Here is a 15,696-nt window from a genome sequence, read left to right on the forward strand (position 1 = left end):
TGGACCGGGGCAGCGTCTGGGCCCCGAGTTCAGGGGCCGCCGCGTGCATTCCAGGCAAGGCGGTGTTAGTCACCGCTGCCGTAAATGCCTGCACTCTGTCCTCCAAGGATGGCTCTGTCTCACGCAGGCTCTAGCAGAGACAGATGTGCAGTTAGGGCTCAGTTATAAAGCCAAAGTAGACCCCTCTGATCCTTTGTGGTATTCTTCAGGGCAGCCGTCTGGGTACCCATGTCCAGAGAACATTCCAGATTCTTGGGAGTCCCTTATTTTGAAGTGGCCTCTGCTTGTGTCCATGCCCAGCCATGCTCTTGGGAGGCTCTGCTCCTGGCTTGGGTTTCCTGGAGCTGGAAATGCTGTGTCAGGTCGTGGGTAAGAATAGAAGCCCACGGACCAGGCACACACGTCACTGCTCGCTGGCGGACACCACAGGCACATGGCCTCGTTCTGCAGCCACGGGGATTTGAGGGGGGGGTGACAGTTCATCTTCCCAGCAGAAGCTGCTGATAGGTTTCTAGTCACACACACACACACACACACACACACACACACACATGCACACTTCAGATCCCACAACTGTGCACCATAAACTGTTCGTTCTAGAACAAGCAGGTAACTGGCTTCACGAGAGTAACTCAGAAAGGTCAGCTTCACGCAGCACTTGACCGACATGGGATGGGGGCAAGTAGGGTGGCTACGAGATGTTCTTCTTACATTTTATTTTTTAAGCGTTTGTTTAGGTTTTCGCCACAGGGTGTGTGTGTTTGCCAGAGAGAGGAGAGAGGAAAAGTGAAAAATCACCTCCCGGAGGGATGGCCATACCACAGTCTCCTCTTCCATTCTCCTCCTGGGAGTTTGGGCACACACACACACTCACTCAGTGTGATTTTCAAGCCTCTGAGTCCAGCTCTCGAACCGTGGCCAGCCATGTGGGACTCCAGCACCATAACCGCCATGCCACCTGTGGGCCCCACGACAAGATGTTCTAATTGCTCAGTGTTCTGGAAGGGCCAAGTTTGGCCCTCCCAACCTTCCCGTGAAGGTCACCGATCCTTCCCCACGGGCACATTAACCACAGCACTGATGACACCCAGGACAAACGTGTCCAGAGCACACTCCTTCCACGAGTGCTGACCTGCCCTGCGATGTTCTGAACCTGCACGTGCATGCACCATGCATTTGTGACACCCTGGACAGGTTCCAGAGTGAGTGAGCCTGTCTCTGTGTGGTCATGACCTGGGGACACTTTCCATGGGCATCACCGGCTCTCTGGGCCTTCATCAGAACGGAGTGTCCTGTTAAGGGTTAGCCCTTGCTTCATCCTGCAGCTGCCCTCTTTTTTCCTGGTAGGAAGGATGAGCTCAGGAAAATGACCTTTAGTTCAATCCACAAAACAACCGCACCTTCTCTGGAGCCAGGTTCTGGTCCAGCTGCAATGGTGCCAGGCACCTGAAACCTCAGACACCACCTGGTCATGGGCAGTCTGGCTGGAGGGATGGACATACTGCAGGCTGAATGCCAGGGAGAGACAGGTGGGGCTCGGCATGGCTGGGGCCTAGGGCCGCTGACCTTGACGTTCCACTCTTCCGCAGCGGGAATGCATATCGGTGCACGTGGGCCAAGCAGGGGTTCAGATCGGCAACGCCTGCTGGGAGCTCTTCTGCCTGGAGCATGGCATCCAGGCAGATGGTGCTTTCGGCGCGCAGGCCAGCAAGATCAATGATGACGACTCCTTCACCACCTTCTTCAGCGAGACTGGCAACGGCAAGCACGTGCCCCGGGCTGTCATGGTCGACCTTGAACCTACTGTGGTTGGTGAGTGTGGGCTAGGAGCTTTGCAGGAAACCCCAAGGCAGAGGGCGCAGTCCACAGCCGCTGAGGGACAGAATCTCCGCTGGGAAGGTCAGCCAGAGACTCCATGGCTTCTGTCCTCTCCCTGGGGTTTCCGCATCCTTGGGGGAGCTTTATACCAGGGACCATGGCTCTCTGCTAACCTTCAGGGCTCCACATCCTCTACTTGTCCAGGTTGTTACTATGTACTAAGTATAGCAATCCAAATCATTTTAGAGATTCTGAGCAGCCCCTAACTAGCCGATTTCCCAAAGTGCAGGTTTCTGATTCTGTAACCATCGCAGTCTGTCCTCAAGGTCCCAGTGTGACCTTTCTGTGTTTGACACACAAGTTAATAACAGCAACCTCCTCCACAGCCAGGGGTTGCTGTAGCTCTAGCGTGACGCTCCCTCGGATCCAGGGAAACATTCTGATTTGCACCAGGACAGGCCCGCCCCTTCCTCTGCTGAACTTCCCTCCACTCCAAGTAGTGCCACCTCCCCTGGGTCCGACCCTGGGTCAGTCTTCAGGTGGACATCAGGATTTCTGCAGCTTCAAGGCTGACTCATCTAGTAAGGGATGTGCAAGACCCACAGGGACGCCTGGGCAATGCCTGGGACCCCTAGGGCGAGGGTGACGGCTGTGGAAGTGCAGTGCTTGGTGCTGTGTTCAAATGTAGACTGTGGATTACTCTTCCCGCCACTGCCGGGGGTGACTTCTCTGGGGTGCACAGGGACCCTAAGAGAAGAGGTGATGCATTTCAACCCATCCTGTCTATTTCGTGTAGACCCTTGGAGAGGAGCAGAGTCCCCCTGGTACCTCTCTGGGGCTCCTGCTCCTCTGGGACCTGGGACACAGTGCTCTCTCTCACAGAGAGAGAGAGAGACAGAGACAATGAGGACAGTGAGAAATCACCCCAGGGGGATGGCCATGCTGCACTCCCCTCCCCTCCATTCTTCTCCTGGGATTTGGCACACACACGCACACATGCCCGGTGTGATTTTCAAGCTGCCAGGTCTGGGGCTCGAACTGTGGTTGGCCATGTGGAGGTCCAGCACCTTAATCATCAGGCCACCTGTCGGCTCCTCCCCCTCTCTTGGCAGATGAGGTGCGGGCAGGAACCTACCGCCAGCTCTTCCACCCAGAACAGCTGATCACAGGGAAGGAGGATGCAGCCAACAACTATGCCCGCGGCCATTACACGGTCGGCAAGGAGAGCATCGACCTGGTGCTGGACCGCATTCGGAAGCTGGTACGTGTCGGCCAGGCCCCTGTGGCTCGAACTCCTCCCTCTTGACTAGCTGGTAGAGGCAAGTGACCCCTGGCTACGGGCAGGGCTCCTGAGGTCTGGGCATTTCTGCTTATGTCCTGACAGAAGCATTCACAGGAGTGATGACCCCTCCTCTCCCTGAGCATCCTCCCCCACCCCACAGGCTGATGCTCATTAACACCTACAGATACTCCATGGTGGGATCTGGGGAGATTCCGCGTGAGGATGGCAACGTCTGGCTGCTGGAGGCATGGGTTAACAAGGCCTTCATCCTGGGGGAGGAGAGGAGACTGACACCTCTGAGCACTTATCAATGCCAAATGTCGACACGCCCCTTCACTTAGTCCTTAATAATGATAAAAAGTCTTCCCAGTACTTTACGAGTGAGAAAATTGAGGGTCGTGCTGGTTCAATACTTTAGCCTGCGGCGCACAGCTAGAAAGCGGCAGAGTTAGGATTTGATCTGAGCTGCAGATTAAGTCCCTTTGTCTGCGGAAGCTCCTATTTCCTTACATGTTCAGCACAAAGGCTGGGTTTGCCCGGGACTGAGGATGCCATGTCTTTACATATGTCCCCTTTTTTGTTTTGAGAAGGGCTCACTGGGGTTATGTCTCAAAGGCATCTATGGTTCCCCAAAATTTAGAACCAGTGGACTGCATGGTAAGCAGTCCTACCCAGTGGGAACGTTCTGCTGGCCCATGACCTCTCTCAGTTCCTGCAGGAGCTCACATGAAGCATTCGGTGCACATCAGTTCCTTGCTCAGCACGTGGCGTTCTTATTTGATTACCACAGTAACCTTAGAAGATGAGGATTTTTTTATTGTCCCCACTTTAACCAAGAAGGAACAGAAGTTCAAAGCTTTTAACAACTGGGGAATAAAAAAATGATATTAAAACTGAGACCATTTGGGGCCAGCAGGTGGCATGGTGACCATGGTTCAAGTCTCAGACCTGGTAGTTTGTTTTCTCACTTTTCCTCTCTCGTTCTGTCTCTCTCTAGGGAGTGCATGTGCCCTATAGAAAATTTTTAAAATAAATAAATAAAATGACATAATGATAAAAAAAAAAAAACAGTTCCTTTACATTTCAGAAATTGGTGGCCTGTGCCACGTTCCACGCTTGGGCTGAGATACGCAGATCCTGTTCCCACAAAATCACATGACAAGGGCAGGGAGTTGGGTCTCTCAGGGGCGAAGTCCTAACTACTGTGGTTCTGAGACGCTCATTCCTGGCTCGAGCGAGCTAGGAGACTGAACCTTCGTGTACGTAGAGGTGTATGCACCTGCAGTGCGCCGCCCCGTACTTTAGCCACTCCTCCAAGGTCAATGCAACTCTTGCTGAGTTTTCTTACTCCTTCAAGGTGGTTTTGTTTTGTTTTAGAGGTTTTTGCCATAGGGCACATGTCCTCACCAGAGAGAGAGAGAGAGAGAGAGAGAGAGGGACAGAGATAACAATAGGGAATGTGAGAAATCACCCTCTGGGAGGATGGTCATGCTACAATCCCTTCTGCTCCATTCTCCTCCTGGGATCTTGGGCACGCACATACATAGGCCTGGTGTAATTTTTTTTTTTTGAGAGGTTTTTGCTATAGAGCACGTGTGCTCGCCAGAAAGACAGAGAGAGACAGAGAGACAGAAAGCGAGAAATCACCCCCCAGGGGGGATGACCACGCCGCAATCCCTTCTTCTCCATTCTCCTCTAGGGATCTTGGGCATGCATGCACATGTGCTGGGAGCCTGGTGTAATTTTTAAGCCACCAGATCTGGGACTCGAACCACAGTTGGCCATGTGGGAGTCCAGTGACATAACCACTACGCTATCTGCTGGCCCCGTTGTTTTGGCTCCAACTACATGACCATGTTAAGGGACGGGGTGGGGCAAACATGGCTGGGTTGCCTCACTTTGTCCACTTGGGGGTTTTCAGAAACTCATCTCATGGTTCCTTCTCTTGTCCCACTGTCCCCAGACTGATGCTTGCTCTGGCTTGCAAGGTTTCCTGATCTTCCACAGCTTCGGTGGGGGCACGGGCTCTGGCTTCACTTCTCTGCTGATGGAGCGCCTCTCCTTGGATTACGGCAAGAAGTCCAAGCTGGAGTTCGCTATCTACCCAGCTCCCCAGGTCTCCACGGCGGTGGTTGAGCCTTACAACTCCATCCTCACCACCCACACCACCCTGGAACATTCCGACTGTGCCTTCATGGTGGACAACGAAGCCATCTACGACATCTGCCGCCGGAACCTGGACATCGAGCGCCCCACCTACACCAACCTCAACCGCCTCATCAGCCAGATCGTGTCCTCCATCACCGCCTCCCTCCGCTTTGATGGGGCCCTCAATGTGGACCTCACTGAGTTCCAGACCAACCTGGTGCCCTACCCGCGCATCCACTTCCCGCTGGTCACCTACGCACCCATCATCTCTGCTGAGAAGGCCTACCATGAGCAGCTCTCTGTGGCTGAGATAACCAGCTCCTGCTTTGAGCCCAACAGCCAGATGGTGAAGTGTGACCCGCGGCACGGCAAGTACATGGCCTGCTGCATGCTGTACCGGGGGGACGTGGTGCCCAAGGATGTGAACGTCGCGATTGCCGCCATCAAGACCAAGAGGACCATCCAGTTTGTGGACTGGTGTCCCACGGGCTTCAAGGTGAGAGCGGAGGGCTTGGAGGGGCGGACACGCAGGTGAGGGACAGTGATATCGTGGGCTGATCCCCGGTTCTGTGGAAGCTTCAGGTTTCATGTGACTATCTGGAGAGAGGGGCTCAGACCAAATGTAACCGTAGTTTAATTCAACTTTGGTTGAGACGAAAATGCTGTTGGAGTTTTGTCTACTTAAGCCATTTTAGAAATGATGCTAATCTAAGTTGGTTAAGCAGCTCTGATTTTGTTCTGTGAGGAAAAAGTAATGATTTAGTATTGACCCAAATCTATTGACCTAAATCATAATGTGCCTGGGGCTCGTTTTTTAGTTCAAATAGCCTAAAGTTAGTTTTTTATTTTATTTATTTATTTTTAAAGTGTCCTCCTTCCCCTCCAAGTTGATTTATTTCTGAGAAAGAGACAGGGATCCCTGACAGTCCAGTGCTGCTAGCCCCTCTGCTCAGCTCTCTAACCACGGTCACAGCAGTGCCTGCAGCCGTGCCCGGGGTGCCCAGCTGGCCCTCCCGCACAGCGCGGGTGTCATGTATCACTGCCCACTGCCTGTGCCTTGGCTGGACCTGCCTGAAGTTTGTTTTAAAGGATATTTTATAGTTCTTGGTATGTCGTGATTTTGTGAGCATTTTAATTTTAGAGTTAACTGAATAATTCAAGTTGCCAGAGACACTGAATTTCCTCCTCTGACAAAAGTTATATTCCCTCAATTTGCTTTGAAAAATTAAGATCCTACAAGTCCTAATTGATTGGGGGGAGAGGTTTTTGCTATAGGGTGTGTGCGCTTGCCAGGAAGATAGAGACAGAGAGACAGAAAGTGAGAAATCACCGCCCGGGGGGTGATGGGGATTGGCCACGCCACAATCCCTTCTCCTCCATTCTCCTCTCGGGATCTTGGGCACGCATGCACACGTGCCCAGTGTGAGTTTAAGCCACTGGGTCCGGGACTCGAACCACGGATGACTACATGAGAGTCCAGTGACATAGCCTTTATGCTAACTGCTGGTCCCAATAGATTTTTTTTTTGAGAGAGATTTTTTGCTGTAGAGTGTGTGTGCCTGCTAGAGAGACAGAGAGAGATGGAGAGAGAAAAAGTGAGAAATCACCCCCCAGGGTAAATAACCAGGCAGCAATCCTTTCACCTCCATTCTCCTCTCAGGATTTCAGGCATGCATGCACATGCACCTGGCATAAGTTTCAAGCTGCCAGGTCAAATTGCAGTCGGCCATGTGGGAGTCCAGTGCCTTAACCACCATGCCAATACGAGAATTTCGTGGTTATTGTATGATTGCGAATTACTTGCCTTATGAAGTTCTGACATTTTCGTCACCCTTCACCAGGAGTGAGTGGAAACACAGGGAGTCTGTCTTGCTGTGGTCAGGTGTCTGCAGTCCGCAGAGCCAGACTCTGAGAGTCAGTGGGGCAGACAGAGCAGCCAGAGAAGAACTCTGGATCACAGCACAGAGAGTAGGACGTTAGTCACCCTTTGCACTGCGCTGGCTCGGCACAGATGCCCTGCTCTGCCACTGTGTCCTGTGATCTCTGGGTCCCTCGTCTCGTCAGACTCCATCATCATAATAACCACCACCATGCCCTAGTTCTGCCTTGAGGAACAGGGGGCTTCCCTGAGCATCGACTATGCAGGGCCAGGTCTGGTTGCTGAGGTGGAGATGAGCACACTTCCATTCTCTGCTGGTGGGCATGATGAAAACGAGGCCCCTTATGCCAGCCTCCTGGCTGACCTGTTACGTGCAAGACTGTGACCTGGCTGAGGGAGGGAATTGCAGCCCCCCTGCTCACACTCTACTCTTTGCTACGGATGGAACCCCCCCTCAAGTTGACACCTATTTGTGACACTTCTGGTCATTCTTGCAAAATAGTCTAGATCTTCCAAAAAATGGGATATTTTTTCCTTTTCAAATGGAAACAAACAACAGAACAATGAATGGGAAAAAGAGAACAAGGGATAGAGATGTGGGAGCTTGTGTGTGTGTTTTTACGTGTGGGGTAAACAAAAAAGATACGCCTCACACTTGTTCTCCTTTATTTCAACCCAAATCTCTGGGGTTACGTCCAGAAGGATAAATATGGTATTGTTGGCACTGTCAGCTGCTCTTCAGAGAAGCACGTGCCACAGACCAGATGCCGCTAGGCTTTGTCCCTTGGCCTTCTGCCCAAGGGTATCTGTTCCCACTTGACCTGGGTCAAGGGATGTTGCTCTCAGAAGAGAGTTGGCTCCAGGGACAAGATTTATGCAGGCTGGGGCTAGGCCTAGCAAAGTTCATATTTACTGCCTTCCTCCTTTTTGTTTTTGACTCTTTGCCCCATCTCAGTATCGTCTTCACCACCAATCCCCTACTTGTGTGTAAGGGGAATGGTGGACTTAGTGGATTTACGGCCAGGTTACCTGCCTTTGCGGCCAGCCCACTACCACCCTGCCACCTGCCCATTCATGCAACATGTTTCTTAAAGTATAAGCCTAAGAGACTGGGAGTAAGGGAGGATGGCCTGCACGGGAGTGGACATATGTCACAGTTTGTCACCTTAGACTTCTTCCGGTTTTTGCAGTTCTTGGGGTTGGCTTTGTTTTTGAATATGTTTGTGGGGAGAAGAGAGATTTCTAGAATACCAGCTCCCCCATCCAGTTGGGCAGTTGGCTGGGAGCACCCTGATGTTATCAGAATTTGAGGAATTGGCTCATTCAGGAATGACCTTGAACTTATTCTCTGTGATTGGAATCCTTACTTTTCTTCCAAGAAGTCCCACTTCCTAGAGACACATGACCTGGCTAACCCTAACTCCATCCCCAAGGACTTTTTGGATTTTTAAATTTATTGCTCTGGAATGTCCCCATGACCTTTTGTTATTTTTTTAAAAGAGGCGTGTGTGTGTGTGTGTGTGTGTGTGAGAGAGAGAGAGAGAGAGAGAGAGATTTCCTTTTATGCTATAAGGCACGTGCACTCACCAGAGAGACAGAAAGGAAGAAATCACCCCCCAGGGTGGCATGGCCATGTTACAATTCTACTCTCCTCTGGGATTTTGGGCATGCATGCACACATGCCTGGCATAAGTTTCAAGTCCCACTGGGTCTGGGACTCGAACCACAGTTGACCACGTGGGCGTCCAGTGATGTAACCATTATGCCATCTGCTGGCCCCTCCCCATCGCCTTTAAGTAGACTTTACCCTTGGCAGAGAAAGTTCCCTAAATTTATTTGCGACACAACTAACAGAAACTTCAGATGACCATCTGAGAAACTTTATAATAACTTCAGGTTACAATGGATTTGCCAGTAACAAGGAATGGACTGACCTCTCCCACTGAAAGGCCCCCTTCTTGGCCCATGTGCTCCTCTGCACCAACGCTTCACCCTATTTCCAGCCCTCTTCTTCTCTGTCTTCTCCAGCCTTTAGCTTCCTCAGCCCTCATCCTTGACTTCACCTGTGCCCAATTTCACTTGATTCCCTCCCTCCGTAGCGCTCAGCCCTGCAGTCCTGTTTCCACATCCACATGCCTCCACCTTGAGTTGTCTGTGGCTGACTGGCATTTTCTGTTTTCTTCTGTCCCTCAGGTAGGCATCAACTACCAGCCACCCACCGTGGTGCCAGGAGGGGACCTGGCCAAGGTGCAGCGGGCGGTGTGCATGCTGAGCAACACCACTGCCATTGCGGAGGCCTGGGCCCGCCTCGACCATAAGTTCGACCTCATGTATGCCAAGCGGGCTTTTGTGCACTGGTACGTGGGAGAGGGAATGGAAGAAGGAGAATTCTCTGAAGCCAGGGAGGACCTGGCTGCCCTGGAGAAGGATTATGAAGAAGTGGGGACTGATTCATTTGAAGAAGAAAATGAAGGGGAGGAATTTTAAATATATGCCTTTCCCTTGGCTGTGTCTCTTTATTTACGCTGCTCCATTCAAGAGTAACCATTCGAGAGCAACAGGCCATTCTCCTGCCCCAGCTCGGCTCCCAGCTCATCCAGGAGGGTGCCACGCCAGCACCTATGGGTAGCACATCTGGGCCAGTAGTGCTGAGCTCGTTCATGCCCTCCCTTGGGTAAGATGTGTGTCACTAAAGGCAATGAGGGTCACTGCTCTGGGTGAGCATGAAGCCAGACCCCATGTGTGAGGTGCCTAATCATCCTTAACTAGAGGTTAGCCAGCTCCATCCCCAAACATGACCTGCTGGCTGCATAATGGTTAGACAGTAGGAGAAAGGAAGCATCTGGCCTGGAGGCCCTTCAGGGAGGAAGTGAGAAGTTCGCACTCCTGGGGCTGCAGCATGGCTGGGCATCCACCAGCCTCAGCACGCACCCTCTGGTGCATCAGGTCCTGAGCACACGCTGTGTCCCAGGCATGGTTCTTGTTAGTGAGAACACGACAGACACGTTTCCAGCCTTCATAACACATGAGCGAATGAATGGGTTCTCGTGAGATGGTGGTCAGGGGCAGGAAGTTCAGACAGTGATGAGAGAGTTCGGGGTGTGCGTCTGTGTCTTGGGGGGTCGGGGAGGCTTCGTGAAGAGGCTTTGACACTAGGTTCTAAATCAAGGGACTTGCGGCACAGGGTGAGCAGGCGTGAAAACAGAGATGTGGGAGTGAGCTCGGCATGCCTGAAGGGCAGAAGGGATTGGGGTGGGATTGGGGTGCCGGATGGTGGTGGCGGGTGCAACCGAGCAGACAGGATGCATGCAGCAGACAGGCACAAGAGCACACTCAGCCTTACAGACCTTGGTGAGGGCATTCAACTTTTTCTACATAGAACTAAAGCATTCAAGAGGTTTCTTTCTTTCTTTTTCTTTTTTTTTGAGAGCTTTTTTTGCTATAGGGCACGTGTGCTCGCCAGAAAGACAGAGAGAGACAGAGAGACAGAAAGTGAGAAATCCCCCCCCCCTCGGGGGGATGGCCACGCCACAGTCCCTTCTCCTCCATTCTCCATTCTCCTCTCAGGATCTTGGGCACGCACGGACACGTGCCCAGCGTGAGTTTAAGCCACTGAGTCCAGGACTTGAACCGCGGTCAGCTATGTGGGAGTTCAGCGACATAGCCATTATGCTAACTGCTGGTCCCTCAAAAGGTTTTAAACACAACTGTACCTTGTCTCTGATCCTCCCAGCGATCTTGGACGTTCTGCTCATTTTACAGGAGAAACAGAGTCAGAGCGTCTGTGTCGGAGACGGTAGGCGGAGCTCAGTGAGGAGGCTCTGTCGGCCTCACCCCGTCTCACCTCATGGGGTCTGGGTCAGGCTGAGGTGTGGCCTCATAAAATGATGGGTGGGGAGAAACCAAAGGCTATCATTATAAAAGATGAGACGAGTGAGGGCATCTCCCTCCTGAAGCTGGCAGCTCTTGTAGGGTTTGAGGAAAACTCTAAAGGCTGCTCTTCAGAAATGGCTAGCAAGGCACCCAGGGCTCGGCTCACAGCAGGTCCCTGTGAGTAAATGCACACCCCTGTACGTGCTGACTTCCCCTAAATGCTTCTATTCTGTGGTCTATGGAGTGGAGAGAAATAGGGCAAAACAGCCTAAGAGAGATTAAGTAAGTGATGCTAATCACTCCTGGAGGATGGTTTGCAAAGGGGCCACACTCACTTGCTTTTCTTTTATTTTTTTAAAAAAATTGTTATAGGGTGTGTGTGCTCACTGGAGAAAAAGAGTGAGGGCAAGAGAAGCACCCTTGGGGGATGGCCACACTCCAATTCCTTCTCCATTCTCCTCTTGAGATTTTGGGTATGCACGCACACATGCCTAGCATGTTTTTCATGCCATCAAGTCCGGGACTCAAACCACACTGTTGGCCATATGGGATGCAGCCACCTTACCACCATGCCACTGGCTGGCCCCATCTGGCTTTTCTATGAAGGGGATCGCAGGGTTAAGAAAGGCAGCCCAGACCCGTTGTTCATCGTGACCTCTCCTGCCAGAGACCTTTCTTGCCCTGGCCCCACAGGTGTCTGCATGGACAAGCAGCTGCAGTGAAGAATCAGGGTCAGAGCCATCTGCCCCGTCTCAGCACGGGGCACATCCTCCCTTGTCAGGCGAGGGACCGACTTGTCTGGCTGAGCCTCGGACCAACCGCAGAACTGGCTACCCCCGAGCTGTGCTCTGCTTTTATGGATGTGTTCATGAAGCAGGAATTTTGAGTTCCAGAACTGGAGCTACAGGGCCCTAGAGAGAGGGTGACTGCCATTCCCCAGGGTAGGCAGCTTCCAAGTCTGACCCAGCACTGGACTGGCTCACAACATTCTGAGACTGTGAAGAAAGTGTGGCAGGCACTAGATAAAAGGGTGGTGTCAGAAAAGAGAATCGCAGATTGCCTGTTTAGCTCACTGGGCTAAACTAGATTGAGCTAAACTAGATAATCCAGTCTTTCAAATCCTAATGCCAATTTTCTGAGGGATGCCCTAAGTCATATTTACCTATCAAAAGAAAGAAGTTATACTTTACACCTGGCATAGAAGAATCCATAGTCAATAGAATACAAGAGGTCTTCAAAATGTCCACGGAAATGTATATTATGAAAAAACTACATGGATTTCAAAACTTGTTTGCAATAAAACAAACTCATACATTTTTTCTTTTTTAGTGAGAAGTTTTTGCTGTAGGGTGAATGTGGTTGCCAGAAAGACAGAAAGCAAGAAATCATGCCCTGGTGGATGGCCATGCCTTAATCCCTTCTACGTTCTACTCTCGGGATTTGGGGCACATATGCACGTGCACCTGGTGTGAGTTTTAAGCTGCTGAGTCTGGTACTCGAACTGCGGATGACTACATGGGAATCCAGTGATATAATCATTATGCCATCTGCTGATCCCTACACACTCAGACTTTAATTTCGTTTTCCCACATTAACTTTTTGAAGTCTTCTTGTATCTAGTGAAGTCCTTTCATTTCCCACCCAAATTTCCTAAATGTATTTCTCTGTTCTCAGTAGATTTGGAGATGAGATACCCCTATGTAGCCCCAACCCAGTGCAGCTCTGAATTCACAAGGAGAGGGATACACCTCCAGCCTTTTGGCAGAAATCAGCTGAGATTCAAAAATGAACCTGCTAAGGAAGAAGGCAGATGTTCCTTTTCTCTATTCTTGCTTGTTTGGTCAGCAATGTGATCTGGCCCCACTATTCTGAGTTAAGGGTCACTGGGCTGACGGTGGACCATAAACTTCCATTTTTGTGTTGTGAGTTCATTTATTTTTTAAAGTGCCATAATTAGCTTAATGAAGGCCTGTGTCAAGTGCATATTGGTCATTTTCGAGACGATGAACATGAGAGGGTGCGTGGGGTTATCAATACTGTGACTAATTAGATTCTGTCATGCTTAGGGTGTCCTTTGTTTATGTAACAGAATCACGGAGAGTGAAGGTGAATGTGCACTATGGAACCGTCATGGAACTGTCTATACACTGTATCTGGAGCTTAGAAACGGAAGTCTAGAATGCCAGATGGTGTTTGGCTCATGGCCAATAAACCTAACATGGTTTCTTGAAGTAGGTCCCATTATCTTGCAGCAGTAGAAAATAAAAATACGTGTGTCAATACAAAAATGCAAATGTCAATGCAAAAATAATTAGTAAAATATTAGCAAATAGAATCCATACCATACTGAAAAAATGGTACAACCAAGAGGGATTTATTCCAAGAATACAGCTATGGTTCAATACTTGAAATTCCATCTGTCTTAAAGCCAGCATCTTCGTTGAGGAAACGCTAGACATCACACATTTAAGGTCAGGAATAAGCAAAGGTGGAAGCTGTGGTGTCTCTCTATTCATGTCGTTCCGGGGTATTAGCTAACACAGGGAGATGAGGAAAGACAACTAGAATAATTAGAAGCTGGTGAGAACTGTAATTTTAGATGATGTGATAGAAAATCTGGAGAAACCCAGGGAGTCTGTGGCAGATTTGTTATTGTTAGTAGGATGGGCATAACTATTCTGAAAGTGTGAGTATGCTGTCAGGGTGAATAAACAATAAATAAATGGATACAAATGGGAGCAGGTTTCACATATAAAAGAAAGATAGAGAAAGAGAGTGAGATACAGCAAAGAGTAACTGGAGACCTTGGATTGGAATCAGAGGCCACAGTCTGAGTGAATGCTTATTTATTTCCTCTTGCTCTGTCTTTCTTCTTAATAAAAATCTATTACCTGGTTTTGTCACTGAGAGAAACTAGAAGCTAAAACACATTAGTAGCAATGAGCACACCCAGTGCCTAGATTTTGGTTTCTAAATACAATTCCCCTTCAAAAGAACCAACCCTCTTTGAAGAACTGGCTGGCTTCAGGGCTGATGCAGGAGAAGTACAGCATGCACCTGGAACATTATTATGCCAGAAGGTAAGGAGGTGCTCAGAAAATGAAGGGCAACATATCATAAAGAAACAGGAACATGGACAGTGCTCCCACTGGTTATTCCGACTTCAAAATTAATAATGACCATACGCGCCAAAGAAAGAAGAATTAGAGTCTGTGCTGGCTCAGAAGGACACGCAAGCATGGGGAGGGAGAAGGCATAGTGCTTTACCGTAACGCCAACTAGTGAAGGTAGGACCATGACAGACTTGCCGGGCACGCTAAAACCAACCAGGGAAAGTTGACTGGCTGTAGAGAGATAAACAAGTCAGACATTAGTTAACATGGTGAAAACATTCTATTCTATAAATACTGACAGTAGGGGGCAGAACACTGAGCTCCGTTCCGATTTGCACAGAGGCAATCTGGAGTTGTGAAGTGGGAACAAGGGTATATGCAGGGGAGCAAGTGAAAACGTCCATGCGAGTGAAACTGATTGGCCTGCCGGGGTCCAGCCTCGGTGGGGGTGGGTTGACGTGTCAGAGGAGGCACAGGTGAATAAAATTAGGCTGAAATCTCAATGCTCCTTAGCATGTTCTCAGCCGGCTACAGCCAGAGCAAACTCCAGACCGTGCACTAGTGGCTATCAAATACACGTATTTATTGAGGGATGTCTTACAGGAGTAGGAGGGGAGAGGGGGAAATAAAAGATTTACTTTACGAAACAGGGAATTCAAGGCACAGGAACAATAATCATAAAACATGATGTCTGCCTTGTTAGATTAGGTATAATCAATTACAGTTCTCAGGATGAAGGAGTCTATTTGTCTGGTGCATTTTCTTCTTAGATCTTGATTACCAGACAGGGTCTTTTGAAGAGGGGGTTTGCAGGAAGCTTGATAACTTCAGTCCCAGGTCAGCTTTATAACTTCAGTCTTGGGCCAGGGCAGCAGCATTGCCGCTTACAAAGGCCTAGATAGAAATCTTGTCTTGTTAAGTAAAGACACAGTTAATATATGGACTATCTATATATTGTAGCTCAGGAGACAACACAGGATGTCTTATTAGCAGTTTTTCATAGTTAACAGCATATAGGGGAGAAACTGTTTGTAATTAGGTACTACCTATTGCTTGCCCGAACCAGATAAGAACTTTCAGCTAAGATAGTTACTCTTCCCTCTGGAGTCTTCAGGTTTGTTTATCCTGTCATTGTTAGCCAGATCTGTTCTTCCTCTATTAACCCACGGGTCCCTGTATTTATTTGCTAAATTCTTTGTCTGTTAATCAGTGAATTCTTGTGGTAATTTGGCCTAATATGTTAACTTTGGCCTGTAGCTAAAGTTAAGGGGTATTTACGTAAAACTAGCCTTAAACTAACTTAGTCTACATATGTTACTAATGCTAATTTGGCTTATACTAACTCAACATATGTTAATTTCAGCTTAAAACAGGCAGATGGGGGAGTCTGTCTCAGGTTTCCTGACCCTCCTACTGATTACTAATTGGCTTCATTGCAAAGCTGCAACAAAGCTGGGGGTGTCCTGGGCCAGTTTCGGTCTAAAAGGTTATTTTTAAGCTTATGCTAAATGTATCTTGAAGGGCCTTCCAAAGGTCAAGAAGATTTCTGCCTAGATGTGACTTCAGCACACCCTCTATTGTGA

General features: G+C 49.5%; 1 protein-coding gene across 2 annotated transcripts in view; it reads left to right on the forward strand.

Annotated features, from left to right (window-relative positions):
- Positions 1-9,632, forward strand: part of TUBA8 (tubulin alpha 8) — a 31,153-nt gene extending 21,521 nt beyond the window's left edge. For both annotated transcript variants that reach the window (XM_027775648.1, XM_006158355.3), the window contains exons 2-5: positions 1,590-1,812; positions 2,931-3,079; positions 5,064-5,744; positions 9,321-9,632. In XM_027775648.1, coding sequence (XP_027631449.1) covers positions 1,590-1,812; positions 2,931-3,079; positions 5,064-5,744; positions 9,321-9,614 — 1,347 coding nt within the window. In that variant the 3' untranslated portion in view covers positions 9,615-9,632. The remainder of the gene's footprint in view (positions 1-1,589; positions 1,813-2,930; positions 3,080-5,063; positions 5,745-9,320) is intronic.
- The last annotated feature ends 6,064 nt before the right edge of the window (positions 9,633-15,696 follow it).

The sequence above is a fragment of the Tupaia chinensis genome, unplaced genomic scaffold, assembly GCF_000334495.1.
Source record: "Tupaia chinensis unplaced genomic scaffold, TupChi_1.0 Scaffold000578_2, whole genome shotgun sequence".
Lineage (NCBI taxonomy): Eukaryota > Metazoa > Chordata > Mammalia > Scandentia > Tupaiidae > Tupaia > Tupaia belangeri.